General features: G+C 39.7%; 3 protein-coding genes across 3 annotated transcripts in view; 2 read left to right on the forward strand and 1 right to left on the reverse strand.

The window, feature by feature from the left end:
• The window catches only part of LOC140938341 (uncharacterized), a 57,749-nt gene extending 52,844 nt beyond the window's left edge, over positions 1-4,905 (forward strand). Inside the window, exons 32-36 of the mRNA XM_073387829.1 lie at positions 157-250; positions 535-688; positions 1,712-2,102; positions 3,264-3,348; positions 3,931-4,905. Of these exons, the coding sequence (XP_073243930.1) occupies positions 157-250; positions 535-688; positions 1,712-2,102; positions 3,264-3,348; positions 3,931-4,026 (820 nt within the window). The 3' untranslated portion in view covers positions 4,027-4,905. The remainder of the gene's footprint in view (positions 1-156; positions 251-534; positions 689-1,711; positions 2,103-3,263; positions 3,349-3,930) is intronic.
• A 689-nt stretch (positions 4,906-5,594) lies between these two features.
• On the reverse strand, positions 5,595-10,457 carry LOC140937185 (bcl-2-related ovarian killer protein-like). The gene is made up of 2 exons (XM_073386719.1): positions 9,814-10,457; positions 5,595-7,258 (listed from the first exon to the last, which is right to left on the reverse strand). Exons 1-2 carry the CDS (start codon positions 10,318-10,320, stop codon positions 7,091-7,093), a joined length of 675 nt encoding a protein of 224 aa, XP_073242820.1. The 5' UTR covers positions 10,321-10,457; the 3' UTR covers positions 5,595-7,090.
• Positions 10,458-12,448: 1,991 nt separating this feature from the next.
• On the forward strand, positions 12,449-16,866 carry LOC140938614 (RNA-binding protein Ro60-like). The gene is made up of 4 exons (XM_073388113.1): positions 12,449-13,301; positions 14,023-14,307; positions 14,900-15,133; positions 16,444-16,866. Exons 1-4 carry the CDS (start codon positions 12,468-12,470, stop codon positions 16,738-16,740), a joined length of 1,650 nt encoding a protein of 549 aa, XP_073244214.1. The 5' UTR covers positions 12,449-12,467; the 3' UTR covers positions 16,741-16,866.
• Positions 16,867-17,435: the final 569 nt, after the last annotated feature.

Genomic DNA, 17,435 nt, shown 5'->3' on the forward strand with positions numbered 1-17,435 from the left:
ATCGAAGGCAGTTGCCTAGGATCGGGTTCAGCTAAAGAGGTTTTCATATAACAACAACAACAACAAATTTTTATTCTCATTTTGGAGACATAGTCTTTTAAGGGAAGTGGTCGCTTTAAAGTTGCGCCGGACTTTGCCTACATTTTTTTTCCTCAGGTCATCCTGCGTTCTGCTTCTGGATCAAGTGACTTTTGACATTCTCCTTAAAGTTGACAATGTTGCAAGCCTCGATACTAGTTCTGATACAGGGGTAAGTAAACAAGACATTAATGGATGGGTTAGTTTTTTAAAAAGCTGTCGGTGGTCTTGCATCATCAATAGGTGTGAAATGCAATGATTTCTTTTTATAAACTGAGCTCATAAATAGTGGATACTACCTGGCTCTTCAAGTGCTGAAAAAAACATTCACGAGTAAGTGCAAGCTGTAGAGAGCACAAACGTTTTTTTTTGCTTCAAAAGGTGCGCTTTTTATGTTGCCATAGCAACGGTGATCTCTTAGTCTGTGGAGATAACATGTTATATTTTGTGTGCCAGGTTATCGCATTCAAGGAATCCCGTGTTACCACAGTTTTGGCAGTTGGTGAGGAATTGTGGGTAGGGCTTGGTAACGGGCATGTCGTGATATTTGACGTGATCAAAAACAACACTTATGAAGACGAAGCGTATGTGGTACTCAACGAACACGAAGGTGCTTGAATTATTTTCTTTGTTGAATTATCTAAATTTTCTAACTGTTTATTTCTCGATCTAAGGAGAATGTTGTGCCTTCTTGGTGTTCAAAAAGCAAAGGTGCTTGAGAAATTTTTTGTCTCATATTTGCCTCTTTGCCTTAATTTTCTAAGCTTTTTAAACCTGCAAGATCTAGATATAATGTAATGGGGTCTTTGTTGTTTATTAAAGGAGCATAGACACGTGTTTTCTTGGCAGATTTCTTTAAATCTTTCACCTAATTTTCTCTCAAACACCCTACAAAATGTTTCGTCATATGCATAACAGAGAAGACTGTCACAGCGAATTATTTCTGACGAACAAAGGACGGTTTCACATCGTGGTGGGACACCGTGAATCGAGTGCTTTATGTAACTCCTTAAACAAATAATGTTGAACATAAATTTGTTGTTCTTTTTTTACCTGTTACCATGTTTTTTTATAATTTAGATACATACAATATAAGGAAACAGATACACTTACTCCACTACACTATCCCTAACAAGAAAACTGGCTTTTCAGTTTTTCTGGTTTCATCCCTTCAAAACCACCCTGTCTTAAACTTTTAAAGTTACCTTTTAACCAAGCTTTACAGATTTTGGTCCTGGTAACAAGGTTAATCGTTATCTCTGTACAAATTTAGTGCTTATATCATTATATCAAAAGAATTAGAGGCACGGGGTTCATATAAAACAGGTTTTAACGCTAATGTTGTTAAAAAATTAGATTTACATGTGAATTTTGTAGTCTTTATTGTTTGTATTTTAATCCTTTATTTTAAACCTTGATGAATATTTTGCCATGGATAGATAAACACTACTTAACAATGAATGATACCGAAATAAAAAACAGCAAAGCTAACAGATACCATGCACTGATTGCCGTATCACTACAAGTCAATTATTAGTCTCGTATTGAATACAAGATACATCGCTTACAAGGGTGGATACGTTAAATTAGTTTAATTTCAGTTGCTTATTCAGTTTTCATTTATTTGGATAAGATAAAAAGCAAGATGAGAGTTCTACACAACTGGAAACAATTTCTGCAGTATTATCAAAGTCGACATCATGCACCGACGAAATTTCGTCGCAACCAGAAGGTACTACTGCGTCGGAAAACGAAGATAAAACATCAGAAGAAACCAGTGCGACTGATACTGAGCAAGACCATAATGTAAAAACAGAGTCAAGTGAAAATTGTGAACTGTCCTCAACGAGTGTGAGCAGTCAAGAAGTGTCCGCTGAGAACTCAACCAATGCTATGAACAAAAAACATCCTGAGAAACAAATTGGAAAAGAAAATCTGTATCATAGTGATTACAGGTTTTCACTGCGACTGAGAGTGCATTACAGAATCAATGAAGAAGCTATTCGGTGTCTGCTGTTACTCAGGTGGGTGTTAGAACAGCGATAAGTGTTGTTTGTCAAAACGACGCGGCACTTACATGTACCGTATTGACTAGAAAGAGCACCGCAGCGCGTATCAAGTTCTTTGGACTTGTCGGTCTGTTGCATAGGTAAATTTTCCTAACACAGTAATATGTAATCAATGTTTACCATTTTTTTTGGTCAAATAAGAAAACAGTAGTTAAGGAAAAACGTAGTTAAGTTATTTTCAAAGGTCTATGTCTCTTTTCAGATCCAAATAAATTACATTAACGGCAATATCAATATCAGCTGCAGAAGCATTTTAATATTGGCTTTGTCAAAAATTTTGTAAGCATCGTAGTGTCGCTGTGAGTGGCGAGAAGAATGTTGTGCTAGGTGCGGCACCTGTTGGGAGCGGCACTTATTAGCCTATGTGTAGTCGTACCCCCACACCTCCCTCCTCAGCGAACAGAACGTCTCTTGCGTTTTCTCCACGGGGGGAAGTACAGCTGCATATACGCTTATGTGGCACTTATTCGAGGATCGCGTTCTTTCAGGTAAATACAGTACTTAGTCTGAAAACCTTTCAAGATGGCGCTTATTCGAATTTGAAGTTCATAATTGCAACTATTAAAACTCAGCCTTACATGCCATGCACCGACCCAATGTCAAAAAGTTAGACATCTGATCGCTCGTGGTTAACCAAATTTGCCCCCGGTTGCCTTGGCAGAAAGTTGTTACCTTTTCACTGGTAATGTTCATGGCAAAGGTAACTCGTGGTTGTCGTCACACAGACGTCCTCTTTCAAAATTATTTTCAAATTTCCATGACTCAAGGCGATGCCTTTAAATTTCTTAAGTCGCGTCAGGGATTCCTCTCAACTGGACTTCATTGTCTCTTGTTCGCCTTACGCTGTCATAAACTCAACTACTTCAGTAATAGGAGTTAATCATTATCACTTGATAGCCCACGTTCGTTATATTAAAATTCTAACATGACTCAGAGGCTTTAGGGTCAAAATTGCAAATTTTTCACGACTCCATTGTCTCGCGATTTCCAGAAGAGGATTGAGCACAAAGAAAACCAAACCAAATATAGAAAAATGAGCAGAAAGCCTCGGAGTCATGTTAGAAATTTAATATATCGAACGTGGGCTATTAGCTGACTTTTGTTCTAATCATACAGAGAGGAAGATCCGCTGGTTCTCAGTTGCGGAGGCTCGTTTAGCGAAGAAGGGGCACTTTCTCTGTGGCAACGGCAGAGAGAAGAGGTTAGTGGCAATTGCGTTTTCGACTGTCAGGTGTTGTTCTCCGTCTATATTGTTTCAAATAAATTTGAAAACGAAATGCCTTCTCGATCTAAGACGTTAATAGCAACGTGCGCATTATTTAACGCCTGCACTTAGATCGAGTAGATGAGCCAACTAAGCTAAGCACTCGCCGGGTTTAACAGCTCATTTAGAAGAGCGCTGGTCGATTGAGCGAGAGGTCGAGAGTGAAAACCGGCCGCTCATGGAACCACCAGAAGATCATGCCAGCTGTCATGAAAACCTTGTGTTTGTCCAGATAATCGGGTCATCAGTGGACAATAACGTTAAGCTGTTGGCCTTGTTTTCTTCATCTTTATACATTAATTTGAAGGGGACGTAAAACAAATCATATGGCATTCCGACTGCCATGACATGGCAGTCGGCATGGACGTAAATCCCCGTGTCAGGGTCTATTTGACGTGATTTGCTCTGGTGAAAAGGTGAGTTAACAATATACACGAGTCTCTTGTGTTGTCATGACTTCATGAAGATGATTAACGAAGTAAAGTCGTTGCTCATTCATGTTGAATCCTTTTTTTTCAGGAGACAGATGAATGGCTACCTTTTTCAATCAAACATCGGTTCACTGAGACTCCTGGACCAATTCCGAGACGGAAAAACACGCCTGTGTACGTTTGACATCGTCTTGGTAACAGTTCCTTTATCATTTTGAACATAGCTCAAGTTGACAAGCTCCTCCAATGGTAGGCCTTAATCATGAATTCGTTTCACTGACGCCGCCACTGAATGAAACTGGGCAGAACCCTTATACAGATCCCGAACACCAACAGCCACACCTAATTCTTGTAAATTAAATCTCAACGGTATGTAGATTTTCAAAAACTGAAAAACTGAAAGGGAATGGAAAATTTTTGTTTCATATTTCTGTGCAAGTTGTACGCAGTCAATTCATATTTGTCGCCGTATGTAAAGTAATCCAAGGCAGTCTTGGATTCTGAATTCCACGCTTTGGATTCCTCCGACTGTTTGTCAGAGGAACTTGGATTCTGGTTTCCATTCTTAACCTGGATTTCGGATTCCTAGCGTTGAATTCCGGGGTGCTTTGCATTCAGCCCAAAATTCCGGAGATTTCGGTTGGTACATCAAAGGAAACGGACCATTTCGGTTTGGTCCAACCGGAATATTCCAGGCCAGATTTGAAGGAGATCCACTTTGACCGGTCTGGTCATTTCGGCCGGTCAGACTGAAATGTTCCTTTTCATTTGACAAAATTGTTGTCCCCAGTACCGCCCTTTTGTGTCCTGCTTACAAGAACAATAACCAAACAAGCGGTGGCTTGGGTCAGGTCTGTGCAACCGGAATGTACGCTCCATTAGGCACGTAAAATTTCCGAAATTTCAAACCGGAATTTTTGTTGAATGGAAAGCCCCCAACCCTGGATTCCACAGGCAAAAATTTCCCGGATTCTGAAATCTCGATTACCTAACATGGGGCAAATATTTGGGCCCACCTACCCCTCCCCTAAGCCAACATTTTGCCCTAAGTTAAAAGTAAGTGTTAATGTTGGCTTAGGGGAGGGTTAGGTTCCTAGAAACGTTTATGATGCAATATTTGTTTAGTCCGCCGACCTATGTAGGCGAATTGAGGAAACCAGACCTTATGCTTCAAATTATTATGTAGATCACTGCATATTAAGAAAACTCGCTTGATGCTCGCGGTATTGTAACTGAGATGTCTTGGCGGTTTTCACGTGACCGTTAATATAAATATCCCCCGATTTAGTCTAATGTGAGTGACTGTTTTAAACTTGGTGAAACTCGAAGAGTTTTTTGAACGGTCCTTGGATCAACCTAACTGTAGCCGAGAAAATCGACGAAAAACTTCATCCGTGTTTTTAATAGATAAAAAAACACTCATTGAAAGTGAGAAATAAGAACTCATTAGAAATGAGTTAAATTTAATAATAAACGTGAAATATTGCAGCATCAAAGCAGATTTAGTAGCACTGAATTATAGATAAATGATTGAGGAGTCGCTCGCTCGATTGACTTCGATCTGATACAAGAGTCCTGGTTTCAATTTTCGTTGGGCTAGAAAATTCGATGGCAACCTTTACGATCCACCTTCGGATCTGCGTGAAATCCTACGATTCGTATCAAATGTGGTTTTAGACTCTGTGTTTCATTTGGTGAACTGCTTAAAGTTCATTAGTACCTAGCCGTTCAGAGTTTATAGACAAACAGAGGAACCGAACTTAGTAATCGTTTTATTGCGGGTGGGTTCCATAAAACTGTGCTTAACGTCAGAGTTAACAAAGTTTTATATAATGATATTAAATAGTTAGTAAATTAAAAGCGACTTTGAGAACTCGCTTTCTTTGGAACTGGTATTCAACTGAATATTGAGATAGGTCAAAAGATATGGTGAACATTAATTGTGGAAACATGATCTACGTGTATGAGAATAATGGTGTCAGTAATTGTATATGAATGAACAAATATTGAAATATTAAATATAAATTTATTTTTAAAAAAATTACAAATGAAAAAATTATTTTAAGCTATGGAATATATTTTGTGTGCCTGAATGAAAGTAAAATCGTTATTTTGCTTTATTTTTTGAGTCACATATATATCTCTTTTGATAACTTTCTACGGACAGAATTTGTAGCAGTCTAAGAAAGAGGTGTTTGTCTCAACAACTTTGCATACTTAATTATTTTATCAGTTGCGGATCCATGCCGATTTCCAAACAGACGCCGGTCAGGTTTTTCGTAATAAATATATTTTCTTTCATTTAAGTAAATGTCTAAGTTAAAGTCTTGAAAATGGTTTTATTAAGTTTGTCCAGTCTTGTCCAAATGACTCAGATCTTGCTCCCTTGAATGGAGATTAAATCGTCCCTTGAGAGCTTGCCGCTAGCACTCTCATAGAAGCAGCTCCTTCAGCGCTCGTTTTCGGAAATCGGTCACCATTTATCATAGATCCGCGCTTGGTAATCTTGTACATTTTTTACACGTACTCGAGTACAATGTAGATATATTTGTCTTTTAGCTATAATTTTGTCAGGGACGTGTAAAGATGTTTATGTGTTTTAAATCTAGCTGGATAGTTGAAAACGTAGCTAGCGAAAATTGCAGGCATTTGACTGAAAAAGACAAAAACTTCAAGTTTCTTACATCCGATAAGCCCAAAAATCACAGCACGGAAGGAGAAGGAAAAGCTAGGAGAGTAAAAGAGAAAAAAAGCCCATTTTGAACTCTTTTTTTTTTATATTTGCTACTCTGGAGATTTTGCTGAGCGACAAGGACTTCGGACAGTAACGTTTTCAAAAATCCAACCAAAAATATATTACAAATGATAAATGAATTTTTGTACATGTGATGTAATGTGTTTAGACTATTTCCAGAAGTTTTGAGTCCCTTTTTCTTCCGTAAGATCGACGGTTTACTACAACAGGCAGCCCAATCTCTTGCCCAGAGGCTGCAATCAGTTTGATCAGCACCAAGGATGGCCAAGGGTAAATTGATCATTGCAATGTAAGCGACCATCTTGGTTTCAAATAAGGCAAGGCGGCAAGCGATGGTGTGTACAGATGTCAGGGGAAAGAGGCGCTATTTTTAGATTTGCCTCTCCTCCCCAACTTACACTCGGTGCATTTGTAACTAAGCTGCGGCCTGTTAATGGATCTGGACGATCTTATCCGGAAGGATAGGGACTTTAAACAGCCTACAATGTGTTAGCTAGCCACTGTTTATAAGACCAATATATTCACCTATTTTTTCAAGTACTGATAATAGTTTATCCTTCATTGTGTTAACTAACCAAGAAGAACTTTGGCCAAACCACCGAATAAAGAATGTCATTGTATATCGCTTTTCTATGCACTTAAACTTTTCCGTCAAATCAATCTGTTAAAGAAAAAGAACAGAAGTTAAGTATTGTTTATTTCCTTAAGAGCTTAGTAATAAGTAGATAATTGCATTTTGATAACACAGACTTTCCTTCGGTTGTATATCAGAAAGATGTTTATTCAGTCTGCAGCGACCAGTGACACAGGCGGCTCGGAAGAAGATTTTTCCTTCTGAGCTGTCCGTGTCGCGGACTGAATAAACTTCTTTCTCATGTTTTCACCAGACTTAAAATTCCCCATCACATTTCTATCATTGATGTTGTATGTATTCGCAAATCAAGCAGCGTTCTCGGTTTTGTCCAATTTCACGACTACCCCTGGCGAATTCCCGCTGACCAAAGAGCCCGAGGACTCTGGCTACGAGATTTGGTTTCGTCATGTCACGTCTCGCTTCCCGTTTTGCTTAAGGTGATTCCCTAGTTTTGCACTGCGCATCTCTTACTGCGCATAACAAGATGGCCGCCGTAAAAAAGAGCATGTGCAGTAATATTATTAAAATGAAGTTGACTGAAGAGAAACGCTATTGGAATTTTTGCTTGCGGTTGTTTCTTGCCGAGGTGAGACTCAATGTGTTGGGAATGTGCATAACGTAAGCAGTACGCGTGTTGCTGAGTTCGGCCTCCTCTCGGAGAACCTCGATAGTGGATGTTTAACTTGTGCTTACTCACTTTGATTTTCATTTAAACACTTTCTTTATCACATTGTGTCCTAAATGTGATATCTCGATGTAAATTCTGTAAAAACGGATTTTTTAATACTTTCTTCCCCTTTTCACATACATTCTATTTTGAAACTCGCCCCAGTCCTTTCTCAAAAATCGGAGAAAATGCGTTTGGTGCGCACTTTCTGCAGCTCTACCGCAAAAACGAGTACGGTGACCCCCATTTTTTATTTCATGATTTTAATAAGGACAGTGCTTCCTTTCGATGAGAAAAAAATTGGCACAAATCTATGTTCAGTTTTTTGGCAATTTTACTAAATTGTACGGATTGAGCCATCACGGGTCGAAAAGCGCGCGTCCAATTTAATTCTACTTTGGAGCGTAAAGTAAAAACAAGGGCATTAAAAGGCATTTTTCTGGTACGTAAGTGGATAAACAATATATTAAAGTCAAATTCTGTGTGATGTCACATGCATCATCGAAAAAATCTCTCCTTTTTGTCTAGTTTTGCGCTGCCCGCGGTTTTTGTAAAAGGGTCCTAAATAGCCGTATTTGTCAGCATTGTGACGTCAAAACGAGCACGGTGACCCCCACTTTTTATTACTTTTTTATCATCTTCTTGACTTGTTACATCAGTGTACCAAGTTTTAGCTAAAATCTATGTTAGGTTCTTTTACTATGGAATCACCTTAACCTCTATTTTTGAGACTAAACAGATTGGAAAAAAGTTTGAAATTGTGGTACACCCTTGTCACATGAACGGTAGCAAAGACTCTCGTTCTGAGTGACATTAATAACTTGCATGCATCATAGTTTTTGGTACATTTCTTTACTATCCTAGCTCACTGCATGACAAGATATTAACCGCATGGAGTCAATCGGTGAGATTGATAATTCTGAAACTTGGAACGTCACTTTATTTATTTATTTATTTATTTATTTGTTTATTAAACAGGGTCATAAGCGTAAAAGTAAAGCATTAAAAACGTTCTGATTCCGATTCCGTCAAGCCCATGAAGCCTTATTTCGACTCGTCGCTAGCGAAACCCAACTTTACGTGAAAAAAAGCGCCTTCGACAATATCCTAAAAATCAAGGGAAATTATCATAAATCCCCTTGTGGCGTTTCGACGATCTTCGGAAATAACGTTGTCAAAATTAGCTAGAAGTAAAACGGGCTCTGCTTGTTTGAATACGTTAAGTTTTCTTTCTTTTCCTTCGATTGTGTCCGGTGTTTATATTTGATGTTGAAATAAGAGAGCATACTCATCATCATTTTCCTTTTAGACAGTAAAGGGAAGATTAATGATATATGCAAATGTTTCAATAGTTCCTTTGTTTTCGTTGTCACTTTGTTTCTATTCTCTCATTACTCTGCTGGCTGCTATAAAGGAGAAAGGCTGATTATAGTTTGGATTTCGGTTAAGAATTCAGGTTTTATTTCTCTCTAAAAATTAACTTCAACCAGAGTTGTGTTCAAAAATTAAAAAACTACTGATATTACCTTAATGCTCCGAAGGGCAGAAATCAAGTAATTTAGTCATAAATATTCAAACACTGAAAAAAAATTTGGATTTTTTCCTCGCTGTGTGTTATTTTTTCATTGATAGTATATCGAGCGAAAAATAACGTCTGTTTACTCGTAAACTTTCAATCGTGTCTACGCGGGCTTTGATAGTAGAAAACACTTTAGTCATTGTTGCTATAGAACAGATAACCCCTTTATTTGAATTTTTTTTCGTTAAGGTTTTTTCGGAAAATATTGTTTTGCTCCTGTTTTTTAGTTCACGCAACAAAGAAGAACTTCAATATAGTTTCCTTGAAAAGGGCTATACTCGATGTTAAGATTTCAGATTTACACAAACTTTTGGACAAATCATACTGAAAGCTTACCCAGCCACCCTGACTTCTAATCCAAACTGCCAAATGATCCAGTACATATAGCCGCACACAGTTTAACACTGTTTTAACCAGCTCGGGTCGTCCCTGGTGTATACAGTCTGCACTTACAGCCGCAGCGAATGCAAACAACGCGATGATTCTTCCCCATGTGACTCCCTCTCGAAAAAGTTCGCGGCCAAAGTTGCGGAAAATATCACCAACGATCACCTCGCTTCGGAGCTTCACCTTAAGCTGTTTAGAGACGTTGTTGTACAGATGGGGGTAGCAAGTCTCCAGTAACTCGCCAACTTCGATTATTTTTGCAGAGATGGAGGTAATTTTTTCGGACACGGCTTGAGGACGGACAAATTCAAGATCAGACTCGATATTTGAGCGTTTCAATCGTTCCTCGATGTAATCAAGACAGTACAAATTTGCATCGTTCGCTATCGAGACGTACTCCTCGTTAAGTTTGGCTTCGATAAAGGGCTTCAGCTTCTTAGTGACGGATTTAAGCATGGCTACCAAAAATTATTTTTCCATGAGTATTATTCAATCCTGCTTTCTGTTGGTCGCTGATAAGACATTGAGACCGGCATAATAAAGAAAAAAGGCTCAAAGGACAGGTGGATTTTATGTGAGAAACGTGCAGGTGGCCTTATTAATGAATTAACTACATTTAAATGGCTGACCTATGCTAATCAGCATTAGCAAGCGTTGTCGTAGAAAAAACAGTTGATCCTTGGTCGCGGTGGTTTGAATTGATAACTTTCCACGGATGCGCGCGTTTCATGCTGTAGATACTAAGATACTGAGGAGCTTTAGCAACGACGACGGCGACGGCAACGAGAACGTCAAAAAAGCAATAGGTTTGTGAAGCAAAACAACAACTTTGCATGCGCCTCACACTTTTTGGTACATTGCTTTGCCCTCACTGCACGACTACGACGTGAAAATGCCTAATTTCACGTTTTATGGAGGACGCGTGCGACGAAGAATTTTTCTTTCTCTTTCCAAACTTGAGTGCCGGCGGTCCCCATAAAAGCAACTCCAGGGAAATTCGCCTACATTTGACATTTTCGGCGAATTGGAATAAACGCGACAAAGTTTGAAAAAACACCAATTCGTTTTAAAAGTCACGTTGTTACGTTTTCGCTGCCCTCGCCGTCGTCGATACCATGGCCTTACGAAACTATGGAGCTCAAGCAACGACGGCGGCGGCTACGAAAACGTCACTTAAACAGTGAAGTCGCGCTACTTCAAACTTTATCGCGCTTATTCCATCTGGTTCAATAAAAGACGGTATCAAAGTTAAGGAAAAGAAATAGAAAGTGGTTGTCTTGAGTTCACGTCCTCCACAAAACGTGAAATCAGGTATTTTCACGTCTTAGTCGTGCAGTGACTTCAACGGAAATGTACAAAAAAGCGTTGTGCACGTACAGAGCTGTTGTTTTGCCAATCTAAACCTTTGCTTTTTTGCCGTTCTCGTTGAAGTCGACGTATTCGTTGCTTAAGTTTCCTACTAAGGACCTTACGAAACTACGAATTTTGAAGGACTTCTAAGGCGAGGACTTCTGGTTCAACGATTACTCTGAAATTATATGTTATGTTATTATATATATGGCATACTTATCATGTCAATAAAAAACCAATACCCGAAATTTCAGTACAAAATATCAGCAAAATTTTTTTCCTATACGCGATTTCCTTTGTACAGTAAGGTCCACTCAACGGCTAATTTCGTAAAAATGTTCCTGTTAACACCAGGAAAATCGGATTATTTGATATTGTGTGCTGAATGATATATTTCTGTTCTTAGCAAATTTTTGTAGCAAACGCTTTAAAATCAAAAGAGTTATGACTTCAACGCGCCTTTATTAAAAGCGCACCTTAAACTAGCAAGCCTTTTGAGCTTTGCCGTGAGAATGGCTGATTTAATAATTAGACTTCATCATCGAAAAGGCACTCCAGCTCTCGCACACATCTTCCACCCGCATTCTCTTAGCCTGCGTAGCTGGGGTTCAATTTCGACCTCGGATCAGCATTGGCGCTTCTCTGACCCTGGCAAACGGCCAGCTACGCAAGCAGCCTCGTCCCCATATTGGAAAGCGAGGAGACCCTGGGGACGAGGTTGGCTACGCAAGTTGCAACACAAACCGACCGCGTTGGCCAGGCGAAGCGCAATGCGAAACGCGGAATTAACGCGGGACCGTTTCACTCGGTGGCGCAACATTAGGCCCAGTCCCCTCACTGCTTCCTCTTAATCGCAGTTTTTCTGTCGCCCGTCGGCCGATGTCCGGTTTGAAAAACTCAATATTTTTGTGATGGAAGTGTGTTGGTGAAGTTTTAAAAGTGAGCTAGAGACGATGTTTCCTTTAGAGGCAATATGGTTTAAAACAGTGGAAGAAAAATAGAAACCCACCAGTAAAGTCCAAAATGGAAAACAGCATGAGATATTTGCATCGTCAGCCATATTTTTTGTTTGTTGAGCTGGGAGGTTTGGCTTTTAAAACTGAGAGGTTTCGTTTTCGTAAGCATATTTCGACTGAAAGCGAAAGGAGAAGCATCAAATCTCATCGCAACGGTCCGCTCATACTTCACAGACCACTCAGCAGAGAGCAGAATAGACGAAATTTTAATACTAATTCCAAGGTCCGACTTGGAAAATGTCACGAAACAGTTTCCAGCAACCCATTGATGTAGAAATGGTTCCAGCGTCGGAAACAGTACCGCAGTCCCATCCTATGGCAGCAACAACCCAGGTAAAGAACGAGGCAGGCGGCTTTGTGTGGAAAGTGAACGACATGGAGAGGTTAAGGCGTTTTCTTGTGCTTGGGTGCGAAGGCGGTACTTACTATGCCACGGAGCAGAAACTTGGACAAGAGAACGCTCAGGCCTTGCTTAGAATTATCACCGAGGGTCGTGGCCCAGAGGCGGTAAAAATTATCGTTGAATACGGCACCGATGGTCGTACAGCCAAACAAGACCCGATCATTTTGGCCTTAGCTATGTGCGCTCGTTCAAGTCACTTGGAGACGAAACGTGCAGCGTATGCTGCTGTCACGCAAGTTCTGCGAATTCCTACACATCTTTTCTCGTTCACTGAATTCTGCGAGAAGCTGAGCAAGCCAAAGTCCTCCGGCTGGGGCCGAGCACACAAGAAAGCAATCCAGAGATGGTACACAGAGAAGAAACCGCGAGCTCTAGCTATTGCCGTGACCAAGTACAAACAGAGAAATGGGTGGTCGCATCGTGACTTGTTCCGTTTATGTCACGTAAAACCGACTAACCCCGCTACACAGTTTATTGTAAAGTACGTGATTAAAGGTTTTGATGCAGCAGCGACACCTGGTGTCAGCCAAGATGTCCTTTCAGTGTACAACTTTTTAAAAGCAGTGGAAGAAGCCAAATCAATGAGCAAAACTGAGTTGGTACAAGCAATCAGAGAACATGGGCTCGTGCGGGAACACATTCCTACCAACTATCTCAGCTCTAGAAAGGTGAGTCTAAGGAGAATTTTGTAAGTGCTTAAATGACTTGTTGTTGTCTGACAAACTGATTGACAGATCTATAGACAGTGAATCTGAGAGAGAATTAATAAACAAACAGTGCAGCATATGAGCCACCAAACAGCTGATGATGATGATGATGATGATGTTATGTATTCAGACTTACCAAGTTTGTTGTAAGTGTCGCCTTGTCACTACCTATCTCATGCTCACTTTTTAAAAAGTATTTGAAGCGTCTGTAAGGTTCATTTCCAAGTTGGATAGCAAATCCAATCTGACGGAAATGCTTAGCGGTCTCGTTTGTTTGGTAAATAAGTAAATTGCTGATTTGGTGTGTTGTTTCCACTCTTCAGCCTATCACAAACCCTGCCGTGACTTGCCGCTGTCACTCACTCACAAGTAAACCTAAATGAATCATTTTACGATGGCCACCAACAGACATGTGCATGTCAGTAGTGATGAAGAAGATTGATCGTGGTGTTTACTGCTCCAGCTTTAAAATAATACTTTGACTTGTAAGCCCATAATCCCTGCTAGGAGTCCCTCCACCAAGAAATTTGGGACATCTCGCGACTTTTTCCCCACCTCTCACCACTTTTTCCAGCTCTAGGTCCAGAATCTCAAGATTTTTGCCTCTTGGTGGTTAGCAAGTCTGTGTATTTCTTCTTATACAATGTATAATATCTGAACATGTTTTGTTCACCTACCACAGATTTGGGAGGCTCTTTTGGAAAACATGCCTATGACTGCTATGATAAGAAATCTGGGTAAAATGACCAATGTTGGAGTATTGGCACCTTTATCAGCTGGAGCAGCTCGGGTCTGTGAGATGTTAAAGAGTGAGAAGAACCTTAAAGATGCACGTGTCCATCCATTCTCAATCCTAGTAGCTCTGAAACAGTATGAGGCAGGTAAGGGAGAGAAGGGCAAACTCACGTGGATTCCCAACCAAGACGTCGTGACTGCACTTGACAAGGCATTTTACCTGGCCTTCAAGGTTTGTGTTCTGTAATTTGTTGTATTTATATTGAGGAATTTTTAACTGAACTTGTACTTCCAGTCATAGATACCGTTATTTAATTATATGTTCCTTTATTTATGTCAAGCAAGGCACAGTGATAGCCTGGGGCTTGGCCTGTATGGCTAGCTAGGTTAGCGAGTAAGGCTAGTGTCTTTTCCTCACAGAATGCCTGATTTGGAAGCAAAAAGGACCCATAAATTAATGAACTTTGTTTGCCCCAAGAGAAGTTGAAAACAATACTTACCTTATTTTTTTGGGTGGGGAGGGTGCAAAAGGGTATTCTTGACAATGTAAAATGGCAAAATTGGGTGGGACATTATGTTGTTGCCCATACTTGTGTTATTTAGTGGTAAAAGAGAATGCATGTTATAGTTGCACACAAAGGTCATTACTTGAACAACCTTTTCTTGGTGATCATTGCTTTCACCTAATTCCTGAGAGTGTTTACCCTTTTATGTTATTTTGTGGGAGAGGGAGTACTCAGAAATCATCCCTTTGCTTCCAATACAAATTCACACAGTAACTCAAGGACAATCTTTTATCATCATTTATGCATGTACTTTTACAGGCTGTGGAGCCCACCAATAAGAGGTATCTTTTGGCGATTGATGTCAGTGGTTCAATGTCTTGTGGTAATTGTAATGGAACAACCATCACCCCCAGGGTTGCTTCTGCTGCTATGGCGATGCTTACAGCACGCACTGAACCACAGTATCACTTTCTGGGGTTTTCTCATCACCTGGTACGTCTGAACATTAACTCTGCTCAGAAACTTGATACAGTCATAAAGACCATTGAACAAGTAAGTTGATAGACACTTCTGATGTTTTTGTCCTTTAAACTTTGTTAAATTACACACATGGAAAAATATTTTCATGTTGATCACCTAAGAGGGACTAATCCGAACTTGACAACAAACTAACAAAGGTACGCAAAATCAGTGACGTGCTTTCTAAGAAAAGCAAATCACATGTTTTTCACTGAAAACAAAGTGTTTTTGTGGTAAGAATATCGCCTGCAAATATATCTTGCAGTGGGGACAACTTCGAGCAACTCATTGACATGCAGCACTATAATGCTTTTGGTACATCAGCACATTTAAAGAGTCGAAGATTCAAGTTGTAACGATACTACTGAAGAGCCATGAGGCAAATCCAACAGAGTTGTTTTAAGCTGTTGTGCAAAAGAACGTAAGAAAATGGCAAACTCCTGGGAGAAGAGCCCCACAGAAATAGCAAATTCTGAAGTTCTTGGCCGACTACACTTTCACACAGCAGCATTTTGCGGCTGGTATGAAGCGTGAGCAACAGGCTGCCATCAATGGAAGACTGATCCAGTCGCAATATGAGTTTTAAGACAATGTCCAAAGAAATTGCTGTATTTCGGTAGCCCAATAAGTTGTAGACTGTCCTAAAGTTTTTCTTCTGTTTTCCCCTCAATTTCATGTCAAAACATCCACAAACACATCACAAAATTCTTAACACAACAACACTTTGTATTCAGTGAAAAACTTGTTTTTCTTAGAAATCATGTGATTTTGTGTGACTTTGTGATTTCGTTACCAAGTTTGTATACACCGTAATGCAATTCCTACTGTATGCAGTTCCTATTATATGTACTTGCATGATCAGCATGAAAATATTTTTCCATTTGTGGACTTTAACAAAGTTCAAAAGAAAAAAAAATATAACTGAGGTTCCTTGACTTGTTTCATTTTTGTATGGTAAAATGTCAATGATCCAGGACAGTTTTGTCCAGTGTACTAAATTTCTTAATACTTTTATTTGCTTATCTTAAAAATACCTTGCTGGCCCTAGCTTGCCAGACTTGTTATCAAATCAGTCATTGGACCTAACGGTAGCAATAATTTTAATGAGTTTGCCCAAGGATTCACAAACTTAAAGTCAAAAGTCTCTCATAAATGTTGAATGCCTGGACTCTACCCTTACTAGTTGCCCAACTGTGAGGTGAAAAGCTTGAATTAGTTGCCAGGGGCAGCTTCATCTTTTGCCCTTTTAAAGTGAGGCTTCTCTATATATATTTTTTTTTTTTGAACTACATAATATTTAATTTATTGCTCATTTTTACAAAGTAAGGCATTTTACTTTTAAGGTGCCCATGGGAGGAACTGACTGTGCTCAACCCATGATCTATGCCAAGAAAAAGAACCTCAAAGTTGATGTCTTCATTGTTTATACTGACTCTGAAACCTGGGCTGGTCGTATACATCCTAGTAAGGCATTGGAGCAGTACAGGAAGCACTCTGGAATCAATGCTAAGCTCATTGTTTGTGCAATGACTTCCAATGGTTTCACGCTGGCTGATCCTGAGGACAGAGGAATGCTTGACATGGCTGGGTTTGACTCTGCTGCTCCAGATGTCATCAGGCAGTTTGTTCTAGGGTTATAAGAATAAAGAGGGTGTTTTGATTGGCACTGAGTCGAAAAGTTAGTGTTTGAAAAAGCAGCCGAGTTCAGGAAAAAGAAAATCAAGAGCCATGGCTCTTAATAAAATATAACTAGGGGGCTTAAGCAACAATGACAGCGAGGGCTTTGAAAACGTCACTGAAGTGAGTTGAAGTCATGTTGCTTCAAACTTTACTGTGCTTATTCTCTCTTAGAGTTGAATTCTAGACAGTATCTGAGTTCAGAAAAAGAAGAAGAAAGTTGTCACCTTGTGTTTGCGTCCTCCACAAAATGTGAGATTAGGCATCCTTCCGTCGTAGTAGTGCAGTGATGGCAAAGAAATATACAAAAAGCATGTTGCACAGTGAAAGTTGTTGTTTTGCCCTTCTAAACCTTTTGCTTTCATGCCATTCTCGTTGATGAAGCCATCGTCATCGTTGGTGAAGCTCCCTATTTAACTAAATAAGTCAGTAAGTCAGTGTGCACAAGGCTTAGCGGAGATTTTGTAGAATGTTTGTTTATTTTGCCACATGAGGTTAAAGTGAAGTAAGGAGTGCCCCACCCCTCCCAATTGAGTGCCATCCTTTTACAGGGACTCCTCTTTTGCTTATTGGAGGAACATTGTTCAGTTCATAAGAATATTATATTGAAAATATTTTAGCAGGTTTGTTGACAACAGTGTTAGAAAATCTGTCAGTA

Source organism: Porites lutea, chromosome 5 (genome assembly GCF_958299795.1).
Source record: "Porites lutea chromosome 5, jaPorLute2.1, whole genome shotgun sequence".
NCBI lineage: Eukaryota > Metazoa > Cnidaria > Anthozoa > Scleractinia > Poritidae > Porites > Porites lutea.

Excerpts from the sequence above, each read along its gene's own strand:
- LOC140937185 (XM_073386719.1), bottom strand. The coding sequence starts at position 10,320 with ATGCTTAAATCCGTCACTAAGAAGCTGAAGCCCTTTATCGAAGCCAAA. Across the intron at positions 7,259-9,813 it reads TTAGAAGTCAGGGTGGCTGG|ATTGATTTGACGGAAAAGTT; the intron begins GTAAGCTTTCAG and ends TTTCTTTAACAG.
- LOC140938614 (XM_073388113.1), top strand. The coding sequence starts at position 12,468 with ATGTCACGAAACAGTTTCCAGCAACCCATTGATGTAGAAATGGTTCCA. Across the intron at positions 13,302-14,022 it reads ACTATCTCAGCTCTAGAAAG|ATTTGGGAGGCTCTTTTGGA; the intron begins GTGAGTCTAAGG and ends CACCTACCACAG. Across the intron at positions 14,308-14,899 it reads CATTTTACCTGGCCTTCAAG|GCTGTGGAGCCCACCAATAA; the intron begins GTTTGTGTTCTG and ends GTACTTTTACAG.